Here is a 23,780-nt window from a genome sequence, read left to right on the forward strand (position 1 = left end):
AACGTTAAGTTAAACATTAAAATTACTATGAAGCAATCAATACAAAATGATAATGTCATTACTAACTGATAATGAAAATATCAATACTAAGTGATTATGAAAATATCAATATTAAGTGATTATGAAAATATCAATACTAAATGATAATGTGCAATGCAATTTTTGAAAATATCAATACTAAATAATAATGTGCTGCAATTTTTGAAAAAACATTCCATCACGTGGCCATCAATCCACTACTTCATCGGGGGCTTTGAGCAGATTGATAGCCCATCTGAAGGAATGTCCCATACCTACCCGTTTCTGTTGTCCCCATTCCAGTTTTGCCATTCATTATTTCGCTAATATATACAGGGTGTTTCAGTTAAACGTTTCAGAACTTCTAAGAGGGGTAGGGTACATCCTGACAACTCAAAATCATATAGCAATGTGGGGTCGGAAATGCTTTCCTGAAGCGGTGTTGTACACAGAAGCACCATAAAGAAAAGAGACCGTAAGTGAGAAATCGTTTTAATAATACATGAAAAGAAGCAAAAGGTACATGGATTAAAGTAAGTGTTCGAAGTTTCTTCCACGGGCTACAATGCACGCCTCACATCTCCGACGCATGGACATCCGAACATTCTGGAATACTCCAGGCGAATTTCGAATTTCTTCGGCAGCTACTGCGATTCTTGCAACCAGCTCCTCAGCATTGTCAACAGGGGTGTCATAAACTAGCAATTTCATATGACCGTGAAAATTCCTTCACAAGGGAAGGAATTTTCAACACGCATAACGACCATATCTGGGCAGTCGAGAACCCGCATGCAATACGACGTCGTGCAGCACAGATTCGATTTTCGGTCAATGTATGGGCCGGTATTATGGGAGATCACCTCATCGGACCTTACCTGTTACCTTACCTGTTACCGTCGTCTAACCGGACCTATCTACTTGATCTTTCTGCAGCAAGTATTGCCACAACTTTTGAGAGATGAACAGATTTCTGCATCGACGCAACAGACAATGTGGTTCCAACACGATGGAGCCCCTGTCCATTATAGCGGAGATGTTCGTAACTACCTGGATGTCACATTTGGTCAACAGTGGATCGGACGTGGTGGTCCCGTGCGTTGGCCTGCTCGGTCACCCGACCTATCATGTCTTGATTTTTATTTCTGGGGTCATATGAAATCGCTAGTTTATGACACCCCTGTTGACAATGCTGAGGAGCTGGTTGCAAGAATCGCAGTAGCTGCCGAAGAAATTCGAAATTCGCCTAGAGTATTCCAGAATGTTCGGATGTCCATGCGTCGGAGATGTGAAGCGTGCATTGTAGCCCGTGGAAGAAACTTCGAACACTTACTTTAATCCATGTACCTTTTGCTTCTTTTCATGTATTATTAAAACGATTTCTCACTTACGGTCTCTTTTCTTTATGGTGCTTCTGTGTACAACACCGCTTCAGGAAAGCATTTCCGACCCCACATTGCTATAAGATTTCGAGTTGTCAGGATGTACCCTACCCCTCTTAGAAGTTCTGAAACGTTTAACTGAAACACCCTGTATATATAAGTGATATTTTTAGTTTAAGTAGGCTTTTAATTTTGCTTTAGATACATATAATGATTTTAGGTTTAATTTAAGAATCGTTTTATAGTTTTTGGTTTGAATTAAAATTTTAAATTTTGTAAGCAACCATAGCAGCAAACTGGGATAGGTGACACAAAGCCCAATGGGTATGTATCTGAATAAATGAGAAGGTTCTTACTTACTGCAACTTGTCCTGTGGTGGTCGTCGGTCAGAAAGGGGTAAGTTCCTGCCTGCTTTTTGTTTTATATGTAGTAAATTTATTACTGTGCAGTCGCGCTAATTGTATATAGTGGTGTGATCTTGAATTAGCTTCAGGGCCCGATATCCTATGTCAATGCGTGTAGGGGATGGGGTTTGAGACAGGAGAAACCTTCCGAAAAGAAACGATGGTAGAAGTAATGTTTAATATACATGAAATATGTTTATGAAAATGGAAGAAAGTTATTTTTACAATGTTTTTACAAATGTTATGCCATTCCTTGGACTGGGCCGGTATAGCTTTTCTAAGGCATAACGACCCATATATGTCCAATGGAATGGCTATTTACATATTTACAGCCTCCTTCTAAGTGAATATTTACCCCGTGTCACTCTGTGTGATATTGTCATGTTGTTTTGTGGGAGTAAGTTTCCGGTGGTATTTATCATTACTAAGTTTGTCAGTTTTAAAATTTCAAAATTTTTTGATTTAGTCTGGAGGGGAGTTTCTTTGAAGTCAGGTTGTAGTGCAGTCAGAAGACAAGCCTCGTCTGAGTGCAATAAACCCATGTAACAAACCTGGGCATTAATTAACTTATTGCATTGGTACTTTTAGACAACTTAGTTTAAAATGTTTCATAGCGTTTTCAATGAAAGTATAGGGGTTGACGTTAGGGTGGTGTGTTTTGAGATTTGAATGTATAGCCGCTTTTATATAATGCCTGCTATAGTTGGTGGGTATTTTATTTTTGATGAGAGTTTTTATGAGTTTTTGAATAGCTTCCACGGTACTTTTTATATTATTGCATATATGTATCAACCTGTTTGCTTAATTTCTGATGGTGTTTCCATGGATGTGTTTAGCAATGTTGCTCTCCCAGTGGGTGAGTTTTATTGCTGTGAAGTTGAAATAGTCTCTCTTATCATAGTGTTGCATGTAGACTGTCTACACGCAACACTATGTAGTCCACACACAACACTATTGTCTACACGCAACACACACACACATATATATATGTGTGTGTATACAGAGGAATCTTGTTAATACAAATTCAAGGGACCTAAATTTCACACTTTGTAATAACGGGGTTTGTAGTAACAAGGTAGACTTTTGTGGATTTATTGGATGATTGTTTTCTGCAGCAGCATGTTCGAGAGGCAACCAGAGAAAGTAATACTCTTGATCTGGTTATCAGCAGTGATCATTCGTGTATTAAGAATTTGCAGATAAAGGAACCACTAGGTGGCAGTGATCACAGTGTGCTGAAGTGGGATTTACTCAAAGAGGTAACTACCGTCAGGGGTAAAGGAAAGGGTTTTTGCTTCCGTAAAGGGGAGTACAGTGGTCTCAGACAGTTTTTAAATTCTGTACAGTGGGATCGACTGACGATGTTACAAACAGTAAATTCTAAGTGGGAAGCATTCAAGGAATTAATCGTGGAAGCTACTAGACTTTTCATACTGATGCAGAAATATTGTTCAAGGTTTGGGCCTAAATGGTTATCAAATGAACTAATGAGACTCGTGACAGAGAAGAAAAATGCATGGGATGCATATAAATTATCAGGCGACGCAGAAGCCTGTAGCAGATATAAGCTAGTCTGTAATCAGGTCACAAAGGAGGTTCGGCAGGCAAAGGCGGATTACGAGAAATCTTTGGCAAAAGATGCTAAGAAAAACAGCAAGGATTTCTTTACTTATATAAACTCTAAAAGGAAGGGGCTGAATATGATTGGTCCACTTGACATCGATGGTTCGACTGTTGATGATCCTGCTCAGATAGCAAACAAACTGAATGAGTATTTTGCATCTACATTCACACGTGAGGAATCATTACAGTTTGAAAATGGAAGAAGGTTATCAAATTGTAGCAGCACTATGTAGTCCACTAATGATTTTGTAATAACTGCTTAATGATTTTGTAATAACTGAGAGCAAAGTGGAGGAGAAATTGTTGAAGTTAAACATAAGAAAGGCACCTGGGGCGGATGGGATCTATCCAGTTATATTAAAGGAGGCGGCAAAGCAACTAAGCAAACCCTTAGCCATAATTATGAGAGCATCCTTGGATTCAGGGGAGGTTCCCACGGACTGGAGATGTGCAAATGTATTCCCAATTCACAAAGGAGGTTCGAAGGGTGACACGAATAATTACAGACCAGTTAGTTTAACTTCTGTTCCGGGTAAAATAATGGAGTCACTGGTTAAAGATGCATTGCAGGATCATCTAGACAAGACTGCAGCAATAATTCAGACACAGCATGGGTTTGTTAAGGGAAAGTCTTGTCTGACAAATTTGATTGGTTATTATGATGTGGTCACAAAGGAACTGGATGCAAAAATTAATTTTGATATCATATACTTGGATTTCAGGAAAGCTTTTGACACTGTTGCGCATGGAAGACTACTGTACAAATTGGAGCAGAATGGTATTAACGGTAAGTTGCTACAATGGATAAAAGGATGGTTAAGTGGGAGAAGACAGAGGGTGGTAATCAATGGGTGCTGCTCTTCGTGGACTAATGTTATTAGTGGAGTCCCACAGGGTTCGGTGTTGGGTCCACTGTTGTTTTGTATATTTATCAATGATATTGATGAAGGTATATCAGGCTTAATGTCGAAGTTTGCAGATGACACGAAGGTTGGCAGGGTTGTTAATGACAGTAATGGCAGTGTGCTACTGCAACAGGATCTAGATAATTTGGGCAGATGGGCTAAGAAGTGGCAACTGAAGTTTAACCTTGACAAATGCAAAGTACTGCATATGGGTAGACGTAACCCCAGAGAAACGTACCAACTGTGTGGTACTACACTTAAGGTGGTAGAAAATGAAAAAGACCTGGGAGTAATTGTGCAGTCAGATATGAAGTTTTCTGAGCAATGTAGACAGGCTGCTAGGGCAGGTCATGGGGTTTTGTCAATGATATATAGGAATTTTGCTAGCAGGGAAAAGGAGGTGATTGTCCCTCTGTATAAGGCAATGGTCAGGCCACGCCTTGAGTACTGCGTACAGGTCTGGAGGCCTCATTTTAGGAAGGATGTAGATTTGCTTGAGCGTGTACAGAGAAGAGCAACACGATTGGTGAGGGGAATGAAGGGATCCTCTTACCAAGAGAGGCTTAAGTTCTGCAAATTGCAGTGGCTGGAGACTAGGCACCTGCGTGGTGATCTGATTGAGGTCTATAAGGCCTTGAATGGGTTGAGTACGCTGAATTCTGATGGGATCCTCCCACTTGTTCAGATTACGAACCTACGGGGACATAAGTTCAAATTAAGAAAGGATAGAGGTAGAATAGATGTGCGGAAATTTGCCTTTAGCCAGCGGGTGGTTAATTGCTGGAACAAACTTCCATCTGTCGTTGTGGAAGTTGATAGGTTAAATAAATTTAGAGGGTATGGTGTGATTTTTTTTTTTTTTTTTTTTGGCTGATGCTGCATAAGCTCCTACACTTGCTTTCTTGCATCAAGTGCCACTACTACTACTACTACTACTACTAGGTCCCCCAAAAGTGTCAAAATTTTACCTTTTTTTTTTTTTTTTTTTGTAATAAATAATAACAAATATAATATCGAAAAAAATTAATAAGATAAAATTCATAAAAATAAAATAAAATAAAAACAAAAGCCTTGTCCAACAATACAGCAATAGGAATAACATTTTTTAAAGATTTTATTTTATTTGTAAGATAAACTAAAAGAAAAGCAATATTAATGGAAATAAAAATATTGTACAGTATATATTTTGATGTATACAATATTTTAGTATCACAGTAAAAAGAATTACAATCTTAATATAAAAGGAGACATACAAACCATTAACTTTTTAATAAATTAATCTAATTTAAAGAAAGAATCCAATGTTATTTGCATAGTTTTTGCCCTACAGTCACTCCTCGTATAGCGTGATAGTTGTGTTCCTAGAAACCCTCGTGCAATATAAACAACAGGCCCTATGGGAAAAATAGGGTTAGGTGCCAATCACCCAAGTTTGAACACACATTTGTAACCAAAACATTACCAAACACAATAAATAATTGTAATAAAATACGTAAGTATTTTATTACGACTATTACGTAATAAAATATTGCTAATGCTTTTTCTTCTATCGTAAGCAAACTTATTTTTTGTTTGATTTTCTATCCAAACAGATGACAGCCGTTCCATCTCTTCCAATTCTTTGTGTCTTAATCTAATGGATTTTAATTACACTTTGAGTTGTTCCTGCTATCAAAGTTGTTTTTATTTTCTCTGCATTCTTTGTAATTCTCAGCATTGCCTCATTTAGGTCGATAGCAACTGCAATATCACATGGTCTTTCATTTCGCTCAAAGCGTTTTACAATTTTATATTTTTTCTCTATCGATAGAGGCGGACTGCCCATAAGCCTTACCGGGGAAACCCCTGTGGCTGGACGCCGGTGTGATTTTGGCCATAAACCATAGTATGAGGCCACTATAAATTTCTCTGATTAAGAATTTTTGACCCAGTTCGCCTCTGTTTATCGATATTGCTTTTCTTTTTCTCTCTGAATCTGCAGCGTCTTCATCAGGACGCTTCCTTTCACACCTTTTAAGTATTTTACTAATTTTTAGGGAATAAAGCACAATTACAAAACGAGGAGGCACGCTTGATACACATAAGCAAATCTGAGCGCGTTTGGCAACTGAATAAACAACACCATAAAGGCAGAGATACACTAACACCTCACATTTTACTAAAGCACATTTCTAGGGGTTAATACCATAAAACAATAAAAACAATTTCCACTTGCGTTTCTGCTAGTGGAATCTGTTATAAACTGGTAGTAAACTATCTAATTGCATTTGCGATTATACCGATAGCTGGAATTGTGTTGGTTTTTATGTTATTATGGTGAAATGTGTTTCCCCTTCACTGATATAAAAAATATAAATACATTTTCAGAAACTTCTCTTCATTCCTATCGTGTTGCGTTCGGTTGGGGTGATTCTGCGTTCGACTGCCATTTCTTGTAAACACAACGGCGAATCGTGCATAAGCGAATTCGGTTCGTGTTATATAAGATATCGTTCCCCTATTTATAAATCGTGTATGATCGAATTCATGTAGTGTAAACACATGTTATAGGAGGACTGACTGTATATGCATTTTTAACTACAGCACAGACATTATTACTAGGCTTTACATACCAACTAAGAAATATTGTTCAAGGTTTAGGCCTAAGTGGATGTCAGATGAACTAATGAGACATATGGCAGAGAAGAAAAATGCATGGGATACATACAAATTAACACCTGACACAGAAGCCTATAGATACAAGTTGATCTGTAACCAAGTTACAAAGGAGGTTAGGCAGGCGAAGGCAGATTACGAGAAATCTTTAGCAAGGGATGCAAAGAAAAACAGCAAAGAGTTCTTTACTTATGTAAACTCTAGAAGGAAGGGGATGAATCAGATTGGTCCACTTGATATCGATGGGTCAACTGTTGATGATCCTGCTCAGGTATCTAACAAACTGAATGAATATTTTGCATCGACATTCACACATCAGGAGTTATTCAGCGAGGGGAATGCCAGAGGAGTATTCAACTCTGGCAGTAAGCTAGAGAATCTTGTAATAACTGAGAGTAAAGTGGAGGAGAAATTGTTGAAGATAAATACAAGAAAGGCACCTGGGGTGGATGGGATCTATCCAGTTATATTAAAGGAGGCAGCAAAGGAAGTAAGCAAACCATTAGCCATAATTATGAGAGCTTCCTTGGACTCAGGAGAAGTACCCATGAACTGGACATGTGCAAATGTGACCCCAATTCACAAAGGAGGATCAAAGGGCGACACAAGTAATTATAGACCTGTTAGTTTAACTTCTGTTCCTCGAAAATTAATGGAGGCACTGGTCAAAGAAGCACTGCAGTATCATCTAGACAAGACTTCAGTTATAGCTCAGACACAGCATGGTTTTGTTAAGGGGAAGTCTTGCCTGACCAATTTGATTGGATACTATGATGCAGTCACAAAAGAACTGGATGCAGGGAATAACTTTGATATTATATACTTGGATCTTAGGAAGGCTTTTGATACTGTTGCACATGGAAGACTGCTGCACAAATTGGAGCAGTGTGGCATTGGAGGCAAATTGCTGCTATGGATAAAGGGGTGGTTGAGGGGGCGAAGACAGAGTGGTAATCAATGGACACTGCTTATCGTGGACTAATGTTATTAGTGGAGTCCCTCAGGGTTCAGTATTGGGTCCATTATTGTTTTCTGTATTTATAAATGATATTGATGATGGTATATCCAGCTTAATGTCCAAGTTTGCAGACGATACGAAGATTGGCAGGGTTGTCAAGGACACTACTGACACTATGCTACTGCAACAGGATCTGGAAAAGTTGAGCAGATGGGCTGAGAGATGGCAAATGAAGTTTAACATTGACAAATGTAAAGCACTACATATGGGAAACAGCAGCCCCAGAGCTACATTTCAACTCTGTGGTACTACACTGACAGTGGTAGAGAATGGAAGGGACCTGGTGGTGGTTGTGTAGGCAGATATGAAGTTTTCTGAGCAGTGCAGACAGGCTGCAAGAGTAGCTCATGGTGTATTGTCGATGATATATAGGAATTTTTCTAGCAGGGATAAGGAGGTGATTATTCCCTTGTATAAGGCAATGGTCAGGCCAGACCTAGAGTACTGTATACAGGTCTGGAGGCCTCATTTCAAGAAGGATGTAGAGATGCTGGAACGAGTACAGAGAAGGGCAACAAGATTAGTGAATGGAACAAAGGGGTGCTCTTACGAAGAAAGGCTTAAGTTTTGCAAATTAGTGTCTGGGGACTAGGCACCAGTGAGGTGATCTGATAGAGGTGTATAAAGCCTTGAATGGTTTGAGCATGCTCAATGCTGATGGGATTTTTCCTCTTGCTCAGAATAATCACCTGAGAGGGCATAAATTCAAATTGAGAAAAGACAGATGTAGGATAGACGTGAGGAAATTTGGCTTTAGCCAGCGGGTGGTTGGTTGGTGGAATAGACTTCCATCCCTTGTCGTGGAAGTTGATAGCCTAAATAAGTTTAAGGCTCAGCTGGACAGGTATTTCGAACGAACAGAGGGGTGAAGTGGAAGTGGTTATTTTTTATTTATTTATTTATTATTATTATTATTATTTATTTTTTTTTTTTTTTGGCTGATGCTGCATAAGCTTGCTTTCTTGCATCAAATGCCTCTACTAATGCTAATGCTAATTATCAAATGCAATAGTTGTTTCTTTATCAAATGTTACTGCAGGTCAACACATTCTGTATTATTTTAAATTTTGGACATCTTTTTTAGATGGCAGTGTGTGTGCTTCTTCACTTTCACTGGTAACAAAACCATCATCATTTTGTTTGGTATCCAGCAGCTCTTCTGTTGTTGGCGTTGCATTGGTAGCAACATCATCATCCACCTTCACAAACTCCTCAAATTTACCAACAAAATCCATATCCTCCTTCAAATTCCTATATTCCTCACTGTTGCTATCACATTTGTCTGCTGGACCATGTTTTTCGATGATGTTCTTTACAAAGCCACTCTCTCTTTCTGAAGCAATAACAAGATTACGGATAGCATCCAAGACATTCCAATTTGGCTGAAAATTGTTCCCTCCTCCTATGTTGTGGATCAAGTACCTTATAAGGCAGGCTCTATATGCTCTCTTGGGGTTATAAATAATGCCTTGATCCAGTGGTCGCATTAAACAGATGGTATTGGGGGGGTTAAAAACAACAGCCGTATATTTGTCAACTGTCTGCAAAATACGCTGTACAACGGTCTAAAATCATCAAAATATTCCTTTTTTTCTGAAGCCATTCTTCTGTCCAATTTTGATAACCAAGACTGAAAAATTTTGACCACATAATCATTTGACCTCTATGAGGCTTATTGGCCTCATAATCAGAGAAGTTGGTTATCTACTTTAAAACATCTTGGCTTCGAAAACTTCGAAAACAAATCAATCACAAGTGGGCGTAGTTTTGTACTGCCATCTGAATTGCAGAATAACAGAACAGTGAGTCTTTGTTTACTTAATTTTCCACCATGATAAGACTCTCTTCGAACAGCAAATGTTTTGTTTGACTAGAAATTATAAAATAAACCTGTCTCATCAAGATTAAAAATATTCTTTGCCTCATATTTTTAAAGGATGGACCGTACGGAACACACCCAGTCTGTAGCCTTTTCTTTGTCGACTAATCCAGACTCACCGCAAACATTTCGTGAAACCAAGTTATTCCTGTCTTTAAATCTTTGGAGCCAGCCACTGCTGCATTTGAAGTCGCTAATCCCATGTTGCTGAGCTAGATAATTTGCCTTTTCTTGCAAAATTGGATCAGATATTAGCAAATTAGATGGACGCATTTTTTGATACCACTCAAAGTTTTTTTTTCAAGCTTCTCATGTTTTGTACCACAAAATTAGTTTCCTGTTTTTCATCTCTGCTCCGGTGTCATGCACTTCAAGTCTTTTTCGGTTTTTCAGTATTGTAGATAAAGTAGGTAAAGGGATATTGCATTCCTTTGCAATGTCCGTTTTGCTTCTTTCCATCCTATCAGCCTCTTGTATAATTTTTAATTTAATTTCCAAGCTTAATTCTGTCCATCTACGGTTTGTCGCCATAACACTGTTAGATAAGATTTAATATAAACAAGACACAAGTTCTGCAAAAGACATCAGCTCAGATAAAATGGCACAAAAAATAGATTGCTGTATACGACAGCAAAAGACTCTTTGAACTGGGGTAACAATTGCAACTGACCTTATTCCCATGGAGAGCAAGGGAGTGCATGTAAACAACTCAGAAAAACTTTTTATTCTTTTGTTAATTTAACAACTCATCCTTCAGAAAAATGTTTCTCAGAGTGCACTTGACATTGTAGCTACCATAAACTACTTTTGTTTACACAAAGCCAATTTCTAACAGGTCAGTGCCTTCGGGAAGTAGGAAGCCAGGTGGCCAGGGGCAATAATTGGATCACTCTGCCAAGATTTGTATTAAACACACAAAATGACAATATTTATTTATCACGGGGTGAAAACGAACTTCGTAATACATATTAACTGAATTTTTTAATAAATGAATGTTTACATAGAAAAGCCTATCCTTTCGTAGGGGAATGGTGTGTGCTTCATATAAACGAGTACTTTGTATAAACCGAGTTTGTATTAACGAGATTTTACAGTGTGTGTATATATATATATATATATATATATATAAATATATATATATCTGTATTAGGTGAAGAATTTATTTGTAAATATTATTTCTAAATTTCAATATAGAGATCAGCACCGATTAATGCCATCTAAGTGACAGATTATGCGTTACATCGGTCTGTGTTGATGTGTTCTAGATATGATATATATATATATATATATATATATAAAATTATATATAATATATAATTATATATAAAAATATATAAAAATAATGTAAATACACAAATATGTAAATACACAAATAAATAAATTCATCGAATCAACAACAAAACCACCATAATAGACATTGGCCTGAAAATCGGGGACTTCGGCCAATACACCATCGGCACACAGTGAAACGTTAATGCGACTGCGCCATAAAAATAGCCATCCTCAAAACAAGTTAAAGGCGGGAAACTTTCCCTTTTCGACTCTTCGACCTCCACTGGAACACATCAAGTAAGTAATAGTATTGCAATACAAAAAACTTACCCGTAGGGCTTTGTGTATTCTATCACAGTTGCTGTAGAGATTATAAAGAATTAATTTAATTCATAATAAATAATACTAATTTAACTAACAACAATTAAGAAGAATAAGATAAACATAAGTCCATAAAAATTCAAAAAAAACCTTGGAATTTAGAATTAATTAAATAGCAAAGCTGTGATAGATGAAAACAGAAACGGGTAAGTAAAAATGCATTACATTGAATGGGCCGTCAATCCACTCAAAGCCCCCGATGAAGTAGGGGATTGACGTCCATGTGATGTAATACAAAAATGTATAAATTATATTATATAGTTATAAAATAGTATTGATAATTTGCCTATTGCTACAGTTTTTCATCAATAAGTGTTATGAAAATTTCTTTAGCAATACGCAACAAGTTGCAAAATCCTAAATGTATAGGCCACGGGTAATTAAGATAACCGAAAATAGGCTAGCTTAAAGACCAGTAATGTATTAACTATAATATCTATAGGTAAAAAACACTGGCACGGACAATGTTTAATTAGCCATCATGGCGAAAAACAATGACATTAATGATGAACAAAGACGAATTAAACCACAATAGAATGATAATACAAAAGAATAATAATAATAATATATATATATATATATATATATATATATAGTGAACAGCTATTGAGGTGTTGATTGACATTATGATATGTGTGTATCTGCATGAGTATCTTTAAAAATAAAAGTAAAGTAATAAAAAATTATTATTTTGTTAATAAACAATTTATGCGCTTGTCCACCCATGATTCTAAAGAAAAAATATTAGGTTACCCCCTCCATTTCATGAGGGGTTCAAGCTCCCATAGGATTCAAGTGAAGGTAACCTGACCTTTTTTCACCATTACGCATATTACTGAACAAGAAAATAAAAATACAGCCATAAAAAAATTTATTTTTTTATGAAAGTACAGGCATACCTCGGTTAACGTTACCTCTGATAACGAAGCTTCGATATAACGAAGTCCGCAATTTCAAGCCCCATTTAACATAAAAAAAAAAAAAAAAAAACATTCCAGTTTAATCACCTGAAATCTAAACAAACTGAAGAAATTACGGAAACCTTTGGGGCTTCTCGTGGTTGGTTCGAGAAATTTAAAAAACGGGCCAGGATTCATAGTGTAAAATTAACAGAAGCTGCAAATAAGTTTCCAGAAAAAACTAAAGGAAATAATTGAACGTGAAAATTTTCCACCAAATTTGGTGTTCAGTGTTGACGAAAGCGGTTTGTTCTGGAAACGGCTACCAACAAAAAGCTTCATTTCTATTGAAGAAAAATCAGCTGCTGGGTTCAAAGCAGCCAAAGACCGTTTAACGTTACTCTTTGGATCAAATGCCTCAGGCGATTATAAATTAAAATTGTTATTAGTTTACCATTCAGAAAATCCGAGGGCGTTAAAAGGTGACATAAAAATGAATTTACCTGTAATATGGAAAGCAAATAGAAAAGCGTGGGTTACCAAGGAGTTATTTACTGATTGGTTTGTTAACCACTTTTGTCCTGAAGTAAAACGGTATTGTCAAAAAAACAACTTTGAAGAAAAAGCTCTTTTGTTGTTAGACAATGCTCCGGGACATCCTACTGATCTTAACACGTTGGACACATGCATTCCTGTCAAAGTTGTGTTTCTTCCAGCAAACACAACTTCCCTGATTCAACCATTGGATCAGGGAATAATAGCATCATTTAAAGCTTATTATCTGCGTCAAACATTAAGCAATTTAACTGAACTAGAGGATAAAGAGGAAATGACAGTTAACTTTTTGGAAAAACTACACCATTAAAAACGCAATTGAAAAAATTGATAGTTCTTGGAAAGAAGTCACTAAGAAATGCTTAAATGGAGTTTGGCGCAAAATATGGCCAGAAATTGTACTAGAAGAAGAAAATAACATCCAAGAAATTAGAAATGAAGTTATCCAGATGGCTCAATCAATAGGTTTCGAAAATGTCGATGAAGAGGATGTTAGAAATTTACTGTATGCAGAAGATGATGGTTTTTCAGTGGAAGATTTAGAAAACCTTGTTAGCAACGAAGACAAAGATAAAGAAGACGAGGTTAAAGAATTTCCTGCCGAAAAAGTGTTAACAACCAAAGATTTAAAAAGGTGCTTAAATGACATTGAAAACGTTTTAAATATTTTTAGTGAAAATGATCCTGATTTAGGAAGAAGTGTTATTGTTAAGCGATCAGTGTTAAATGCAATAACTCCGTATAGGCAATTGTTAAATGAAAGAGAAAAAGAGCATAAACAACAACTTTAGACTTGTATTTTAAAATGTGATTTCACTTTGTATGTAAGTTGACTGTTTATTTAATAAAACTTTTCTTTGTTCGAAAAAAAAGCTTTTCATTTTCTTTACGTAGGAACGTATCCCTATTCTGGCCATAGTATTTTTACCTCTGAAAACGAAGTTTCGCTTAACGAAGTAATTTCGTGGAACGCATCCTATTCGTTATTCGAGGTATGCCTGTACTTCTAAATATGACTGTGATTCTAAAGAAATTCGGGAGGATTCAAGTGGAGGTAACCTGCCCTTTTTTTTCGCCATTATGGAAAGCGTTCATTAGGGCAGGTTATGATTAGTGCTTCTGAGTGCTACTAAAGTGATACTAAACCAATGTTATCATGTGTTGTGTTCACACACCAATCAGCACATCGTTTGCCACGCCTACCTATCAATCAATATATCGTTCTCAACTTTGCTCCAGACCGATAACTCCTACTGTCTGTTTACCGAGCGAGCAGTGCTAGAGTGCCGTATCGGGAAACTAATTTTCTGAATAAGTTCTCCGACATTTCTTGTCGTTCTTGTGTTGGCTTTCTTTACTTTTGCCTTCTTCATTCCTATTTACTTATTACAATGGTGAAAGGAAGGGTACCAACAGGAAGTACAAATGCTGGCAGTGTTGAGAAACAAAACAAAATTGATCTAGAAATGAAGATGATTAATTAGGAAGTATAAAGAAGCACAAAGTTTGTCATCTATTGCACGGAATTAGGTATTGCTGCTTCAACAGGGAATATTTTAAGGGACTGCATGTATAAAAGAACACGTTAAAGGGTCCCTGAGTCTAATGGCCATTCAAACAAAAGCAAGAAGTATTTATGAAGATATTAAGGATAAGTATGGCGAACCCCAAGCCAAGTTTGTAGCAAGCAAAGGGTAGTTTAATAGGTTCAAGCATCACAATGGTTTCCAAAACATTAAAGTATGCGGTGAAGTCACCAGTGCCAATTCTGCAGCTTCAGAGAAATTTTGTGATATGTTGGAGAAAATCCCTTCTAAACCTCCACAGCACTCAACTTCTGCAGCGGTGTGCTTATCAGCTGGAGAGTTAATTCTGGAAACGATGCTTGAAAGGTAAAACTTGCTGACATTATGCCTGTCTCCCCTCTCATTTTGTAATTTTAAAATTTTGTACACTTTTGTAATATTTAATGTGCATAAGATAAAAAAATTGAATAAATAATTCTATTTATTCATTTCGTCGAACATTTCTTTTTTGCTTCAATCAAATTCAGCGTGTATAGTTAATGTGCATAAGATAAAAAAATTGAATAAATAATTCTATTTATTCATTTCGTCGAACATTTCTTTTTTGCTTCAATCAAATTCAGCGTGTATAGTTGCGAGTGCTGCATAAGCATTTAGGGAAATTCCGACACGTAAAATTCGACTTACATTGAATTCTGCAGAACGCTACCCATATGTAAGTCGGGGAGTGGCTGTAGTGGGATTATAATGTCCTTATCTCTACTAGCAAATGTTCGATAAATCATCGATCAGACACCATGGGCCTCCCTTGCAACATGTCAACAATGCTTGGAGAACTTACTGTCTGACAGTATTGTAACCTCCCAAGTCCCTTCTTCCACTACTGATTTTAGTTCAACTCCACCAAATGAATAAGTTATTTTTGGGTTGCTCTGGGGTTCCCCAGGTTTAAGACCTTACATTTTGCTGAATTAAAGCATAGCTGCCACTTTTCTGACCATTCCTGAAGTCTATCTAAGTCACTCTGAAGAAGCACTCCCTGTTGACCATTAACTACTCTACTGATCTTTACATCATCTGCAAATTCTATCCCTTCATCAATATAATTTAAGAAAATCAAAAATAGTGCTCCCAATACTGATCCTCGGGGAACTCCACTTTTACATTAACCCAATATGAGGAATAACCATTTATCACAACCCTCTGTCTGTTGCCCTGAAGCCATTCTGCTATCCATCTAAGGATTTTCTGTGATTCCAACCTGTTCTTATAAAGTAATGAGCCATTACTTTACTGAGTCAAATGCTTTGCTGAAATCAAAATAAACAATGTCGAAATTATTCCCTAAACCCAGCTCATGAGTGACCCTGCCAAAATAGCTAACCAGATTTGTTAAGCATGATTTTCCCTTTACAAACCTTTGTAAAGGGAAAGGTTTATTATATTATTTTTAGTTAAGGAACCCTCTTACCGTCCTACAGGTGTTCAGGATTTTAGCTTACTGGAGTTCCATGTAAGTGTTCTCTAAGAGGCCTATTGTTGCTATGTCCTCATGGAAACTCTTTGGTTGGCAGTAACAAAGTAGAGTAATTAGCATTAGCATTAGTAGAGGCATATGATGCAAGAAAGCAAGCTTTTGCAGTATCAAACAAAAAAAAACCACTCCCATTTCACCCCTCCATTCGTTCCAAATATCTGTCCAGCTCAGTCTTAGGCTATCAACTTCCACAACAAAAGATGGAAGTCTGTTAGACCAATCAACTATCCCTTGGCTAAAGGCAAACTTCCGCACATGTATCCTACAACTGTCTTTCCTCAATTTGAATTTATGCCCTCTCCGGTGATTATTCTGAGCAAGAGGAAAAATCCCATCAGCATTGATCATGCTCAAACCATTCAAGGCTTTATACACCTCAATCAGATCGCATTGCAGGTGTCTAGTCTCCAGACACTGTAATCTGCAAAACTTAAGCCTTTCTTCATATGAGCAACCCTTCGTTCCATTCACTAATATTGTTGCCCTTCTCTGTACTCATCCCAACAGCTCTACATCTATCTTAAAATGAGGCCCCCACACATGTATACAGTACTCAAGGTGTGGCCTGACCACTGCCTTATACAAGGGGATAATCACCTCCTTATGCCTGCTAGAAACATTCCTGTATATCATTGACAAGACACCATGAACTACTCTCGCAGACCGTCTGCACTGCTCAGGATGATCCTGCTCAGGTAGATAACAAACTAAATTAATATTTTGCATCGACATTCACACTTGAGTTATTCAGCGAGGGGAATTCCAGAGGTGTATTCAACTCTGGCAGTAAGCTAGATAATCTTGTAATAACTGAGAGTAAATTGGAGGAAAAATTGTTGAAGATAAACACAAGAAAGGCACCTGGGGTGGATGGGATCTATCCAGTTATATTAAAGGAGGCAGCAAAGGAAGTAAGCAAACCCTTAACCATAATTATGAGAGCTTTCTTGGACTCAGCGGAGGTACCCATAGACTGGAGATGTGCAAATGTGACCAATTCACAAAGGAGGATCAAAGGCTGGCACAAGTAATTATAGACCTGTGAGTTTAACTTCTGTTCCAGGAAAATTAATGGAGGCACTGGTTAAAGAAGCACTGCAGGATCATCTAGACAAGACTTCAGTTATAGCTCGGACACAGCATGGTTTTGTTACGGGGAAGTCTTGCCTGACCAATTTGATTGGATACTATGATGCAGTCACAAAAGTACTGGATGTAGGGAATAACTTTGATATTGTATACTTGGATCTTAGAAAGGCTTTTGATACTGTTGCACATGGAAGACTGCAGCACAAATTGGAGCAGTGTGGCATTAGAGGAAAATTGCTGCTACGGATAAAGGGGTGGTTGAGGGGGAGAAGACAGAGAGTGGTAATCAATGGACACTGCGCATCGTGGACTAATGTTTTTAGTGGAATCCCTCAGGGTTCAGTGTTGGGTCCATTATTGTTTTCTGTATTTATAAATAATACTGATGATGGTATATCAAGCTTAATGTCCAAGTTTGCAGACGATACAAAGGTTGGCAGGGTTGTTAAGGGCACTACTGACGCTATGCTGCTGAAACAGGATCTGGAAAGGTGGATGGGCTGAGATGTGGCAAATGAAGTTTACCATTGACAACTGTAAAGTACTACATATGGGAAACAGCAACCCCAGAGCAATGTATCAACTCTATGGTACTACACTGACAGTGGTAGAGAACGAAAAGGACCTGGGGGTAATTGTGCAGGCAGATATGAAGTTCTCTGAGCAGTGCAGATGGTCTGCAAGAGTAGCTCATGGTGTCTTGTCAATGATATACAGGAATTTTTCTAGCAGGGATAAGGAGGTGATTATTCCCTTGTATAAAGCAATGGTCAGGCCACACCTTGAGTACTGTATACAGGTCTGGAGGCCTCATTTCAAGAAGGATGTAGAGCTGCTGGAATGAGTACAGAGAAGGGCAACAAGATTAGTGAATAGAACAAAGGGTTGCTCTTACGAAGAAAGGCTTATGTTTTGCAAATTACAGTGTCTGGAGACTAGGCACTGGCAAGGTGATCTGATAGAGGTGTATAAAGCCTTGAATGGCTTGAGCATGCTCAATGCTGATGGGATTCTTCCTCTTGCTCAGAATAATCACCTGAGAGGGCATAAATTCAAATTAAGGAAAGACAGATGTAGGATAGATGTGTGGAAATTTGCCTTTAGCCAGCAGGTAGTTGGAACAGATTTCCATCCCTTGTTGTGGAAGTTGATAGCCTAAATAAATTTAAGGCTCAGCTGGACAGGTATTTCGAACGAACAGAGGGGTGAAGTGGAAGGTTTTTTTTTTTTTTTTTTTTTTTTTGGCTGATGCTGCATAAGCTTGCTTTCTTGCATCATATGCCTCTACTAATGCTAAGCAGGCTCGATGCTGATGGGATACTTCCTCTTGCTCAGATTACAAAACTGAGGGGGCATAAACTGAAATTGAGGAAAGACAGTTGTCGAATAGAAATGCGGAAATTTGCCTTTAGCCAGCAGGTGGTTGATTGCTGGAACAAACTTCCATCTGTTGATGGAAGTTTCACAGCTTAAATAAATTCAAGGCAGAACCAGACATACATTTGGAGTGAGTGGATGGGAGAAATGGGAAGGGTTTTTTTTTTTTAATTCTTGCTGATGCTGTAAAAGCTTGCTTTCTTGCATCATATGCCTCTACTAATGCTAATGCTAATATATTTTGAACAATGTTACCATCCTGAACAACGTAAATGTTGGAAATGATCACAGAATGGTAAGATGCATACTTAATATATAGATGTAAGAAAAGAAACAAAAAAACTGACTCAAGTAAATACGAAGGTCTTTTTTGAGTTAACAGAAGAGGAGATAAAGCAGTATGTACTGTAACTTAGAAACAAGTCTGAGCTTCTGCAGACCATTCAGGACCATTCAACATCAACGAGGAATACAACTTTGTGAAAGTGATAAAGCCCAAGAAATCTATGTGTAAAGAGAAATCCAAAGAAAAACAAATTTTTCAAGAAACAGTGATCATGATGAACCAAAGATGACAAATGAAGAGCAAAATAAACACCGACAAGGACAAAATTGAGTATACCGAGCTATGAAAAGCCATTAGAAAGACATTCAAAGATGACATACGATTTAACACAAGAAAAGTAGAACAAGCATTAAGGCAAAACAAAAGCCTTAAATCAGCAGTCATGAGCAGTAATACAGAAACACAAATGACATTAAATCTGAAGAATAGTGAATGTGTACTTATAAATAGCAGAGAAGGCATAATTCAAATAGCAGAAGACACTATAAAGTATTATAAAAGGAGCAAGAAATGATGCCAACAGTGGGGAAGTTGGATCACGAATTAGCAACACATAAGACATACCTGATATCCTTATTGATGGGGTACAACATGCATTGAAGAAAATGAAGAATCAAAAACCCCAGGTGAAAGTGAAGTTACTGTAGAGTTGTTAAAATTAGGAGAAAGAGACATGTCATGAAGATGGATCACAAATTAGCAACATATACTAACAGATAGAAAAGAATACTTGATGAGAATCAACCGAAAGAGCAAGCTAGCTTTAGGACAAGATTCTCAACCATGGAATATCACAGCTAATGGAGAAAGCAAATGAATATAAAACACCATTATGCCTGTCATTTGTGGATTATGAAAGGGCATTTGACTCGATAAAGCATAAGGCAATGTTTCGGGCACTGGAAAGACAAGGCATAGATACCCCATACATTATGATGTTGGAAAAAAAAAATGTATGAATATGCTACCACGTTTATTAGACTAGATAAAGCCAGTAGCAAATTTAAAATTATAAAAAAAAGAGTTCAACAAGGAGATACAATATCTCCAAAGTTCTTTACTGCTGAAGAAACTTTCAAAGAACTTACTGGTCGCAGAAAGGAGTCAATCTGAATGGAAAGTACCGAAACCATTTGCAGATGACACTGTGATCATAAGCCATGATCACAATGTCATCTGCATTGTAGATCATCCCAGAGAATTAGAGGAAAATTTTAATCAGTCAGGATTTTGGACTAAAGATGAATATTGTAAAAACAACAGTAACAATGAACAAGTATGCCAGAGAAAGCAGTATAATCATTGAAGGAGAAGAAATTGAAAAGTTGGATTCATATACAGCAGACTCTTGATTTACCCAGTTCACATTAACCGGGACTTCAAAACTCCAAATTAAAATAAAAAAAATCAACCAGACATAAAATTCAAGAAATAACTAGAACAGGCATAAGCAGATATTTTGCAAGTCGTAAATAAGTGACAAGAAGCACTGTTATATGTTGTCACTGGGAGATTATTATCATGCAAACCTCCACACTGTCTTCACTCGCACCACTCAAAAAAAAAAAAAAAAGTTTAGTTTTAGTGCGTCGCATCTATTGTTGTGTTTCGTCACACCAGACAAGCACAAATTTTGTTTCATTATTTATGTCAGGGATGTCAAATTTTTATACTAAATTTTTTTTTTTTGTTTAAATTTTTTTAAAATGTTGAAATTTTTTTAAATCGAGAAAATTATGGGCAAACGCAAGGGTTGTGCTTACAATTAAACAAAAACTTGAAATTATTCAAAAGTTTGAAAATGGTGCATCCGTTAAATCTTCAAAGAATCATTATAATATTTGTGACCAAACCATACGTGACATTGTAAAAAATAAAGGTGATGTTATTTTATTTTACGTTATGTTATTTATATATATTTTTTATGACTGAAGATTTCAGTGAAGGGGGGCACACATTTCACTATAATAACATAAAAACCCACAGAATTCCAACTATCGGTATTATCGCATATGCAATAAGATCAAGTTTACTACCCATTTATAATGAATTGCACTAACAGAAAAGCCCAATAAAGCCCGGAAAGTGCAAATTGTTTTTATTGTTTTATAGCAGTGACCTCCAGAAATGTGCTTTAGTAAAATGCGAGCTCATATGGGGCTCTAATAGTGACTTTTTGCCTTAACCCTGTGAAGTTCTTTTCAGAAAATTTAATTTTGACTGTTATCATGGTGCCGACTAAGAGAATAAGTGACAGCGGTACTAGTAAATCTATCAAGAAAAAATTAGGCACCACACTGCATGAATATAGGCACCACACTGAATGAATTTCTGCATGTCAAAAATGGCAACCTGATGGTTCCAAGGTTGGAGACACCTCCTAAAAAGCTCCACAGGAAATAGTGTTCTGCACAATTGTTGGAGATTTGTAGAAGAAATGTTAATGATTTTTTTTGATTGAATTGTGACAATGGATGAATGCTGGGTACATCACTTCTACGTATATACAGAAACAAAACAGATGAACAAACAATGGAAACAGTCATTTTTGCCATTGTCTGATTTTGTTGGTTCATTGTCTGACCAACAAGATCAGACAATGCGTGACAACAAAGTCAGATATTGTCAACAATATTTGCCATAAAAGTCCCAGAAGACTGGCATGCTCTAGGACTCTTCTAGGACTCTAAAGGTATCTTCCTTACAGATTACCTCCTAGAAGGCAACAACGTCACTTGGGAGTACTACAGAAACCTCTTGGGAATGCTAAAGGAGGCTATCAAGTTGAAGAGATGTGGGAGGCTACCCAAAGGTGTCTGTCTCCTAGGCAATGCTCTTGTTCGCAAGGCTGTTCTCACAGTGGACTGCAATCGGGTGCAACTGTGAAAATCTGTGGCGCCAAGTGGGTGCCGCAGATGTTCAAATCCTTAAGACCTTATTCTCCTGACCTATCACTTTCCAACTTTTTACTCTTCCCTAAAATGGAGAAATCAATACGAGGAACAGATTTCAGACTAATAAGGTGGAAACCTGGTTTTCAGCTCAAAGTGAGCAGTTCTACTGAAGAGGCCCGAAAGAGTTTAATTTACACATTTTTCCCATCTGTGAAAATTATGTAGCTCTAGAACATAACTACATAGAGAAGGATGAAATTGCCAGCCACATTTCAAATCCCTACTTAAATATTTCAAGGTGATGACAAATACTTATTGGCTATCCCTATTAAATTTTCACATTTGTTTGAAATCACACAAAAAAAATTTTATTTTTTTTTAAATAAAAATAAAATGTGAAGTCTATTTGAATACCCTTACCTGCATGTCTAGGGAGTCCAAAAAAAACAGACAGCAGAGACAGACAAGCAGTTTCTAACTTGTTGGAGAGTAACTGACACTCTTGGGAACTTGGTAGAGGAGGTTTACTTAAGACCATACAGAATTTAGTTGCTTCATGGGACACCAGTTTTGATGCACCAACTAAAATTATAAATTTTTTTTATACAATTAAATCACCAAGTTCCATAACACCTACAATAAACATTTATTGTTAAAATGATAAACTGTGTTTTAGAAAATTTATGAGATCTAAACTCACCTTTCACAACTAAGTGAGATCAGATAATACTGATCACACTTGAGAGACAAAAATTCTAGTTGCCTGGGAAAGAGGGAACCATATAAAAATGGGTGACAAGTGTGACATCCCTTAACTCTATAAAACCAAGAGTATCCAAAAATAAAAAATAAAAAAAAAATTCTCTTAATTCCCATGCATGACCTAATACTTTCCCTCTTGTCTTGACTAATTGAGTTTTATCTTCTCTTAGCAATATGAATGACCAATGGCACATCATTCTACCATGTAGGATTTCATTACTATTCTATATATATTTTAACACAGCAACTGCAGGGTAATTTAAATTTTCTCTAACATCAAAGCAACTATACATAAAAAAATAATTCAAACACAAATACTCTCATTACTATTTTATCAGTATCAGTGTCAATTCAAAAAACATTCAACCATAAACAGTTTGCACAAACCAACTCTAGTAATAAAAAAAAAAAAGCAGACACTTAATATAGTACATAAGCAACTTTCAGTTTACAGTTAACTACTTTCAAGGTACAGGAATGCTTATCTTTAGGCTACTAAAGAATGAACAATCAACCCTTGGTGGCCTTAGGCAGAATATTGCATAATGGACGAATTATTATCCTCAAGCAGATTATTCTATATATGTAACACAGAACCAAATTTCAAAATAGAATGAATAAAATGTGTATAGCCCAGCACATTCATCAGCACATCAACTCGATAATTCTTTGTCATGTATATAGAGTACTGCTCAAGAATTATTCTATACAGTGGGACAAACTGATGATGTTACCAAGAGCAAATTCTAAATGGGAAGCATTCAAGGAATTAATTGTGGAAGCTACTAGGCTTTTCATACCGATTAAGAAATACTGTTCAAGGTTTAGGGCTAAATGGATGTCAGATGAACTAATGAAACTCACAGCAGAGAAGAAAAATGCATGGGATGCATATAAATTATCAGTCAGAAATCAAGTTACAAAGGAGGTTAGGCATGCAAAGGCAGATTATGAGAAATCAATTATTATTAGTCTTGTGATGCAAGGAAGCCTGAGGCTTAGAAAAAAAAAATTCTGAATTACCATGAGAGAGAGAGAGAGAGAGAGAGAGAAGTAAAAGGGAATCAACTAGAAGGAGATGAATGATGTTATCGGGCTCAGGACCCTGAGTGTGCCAAGCCCATACTTACCAGATGTGAGCCCCTGGGGTTGGAAGAGGATGCAAAGAAAAACGGTAAAGACTTCTTTTCTAATGTAAACTCTACAAGCAAGAGGATGAATCAGATTGGTCCACTTGATATCGATAGTTCGATTGTTGAT

The 23,780-nt window shown here is 36.9% G+C and overlaps 1 protein-coding gene across 3 annotated transcripts in view; it reads right to left on the reverse strand.

Moving 5' to 3' along the window:
- The window catches only part of LOC150079050 (cyclin-D1-binding protein 1 homolog), a 287,955-nt gene that overhangs the window by 224,833 nt on the left and 39,342 nt on the right, over positions 1-23,780 (reverse strand). For all 3 annotated transcript variants that reach the window (XM_090382489.1, XM_090382488.1, XM_090382490.1), the window contains one exon: positions 22,179-22,340. In XM_090382489.1, the coding sequence (XP_090238615.1) occupies positions 22,179-22,340 (162 nt within the window). The remainder of the gene's footprint in view (positions 1-22,178; positions 22,341-23,780) is intronic.

Source organism: Mastigoproctus giganteus, chromosome 10 (genome assembly GCF_048544385.1).
Source record: "Mastigoproctus giganteus isolate SK-2022 chromosome 10, ASM4854438v1, whole genome shotgun sequence".
Classification (NCBI taxonomy): domain Eukaryota; kingdom Metazoa; phylum Arthropoda; class Arachnida; order Uropygi; family Thelyphonidae; genus Mastigoproctus; species Mastigoproctus giganteus.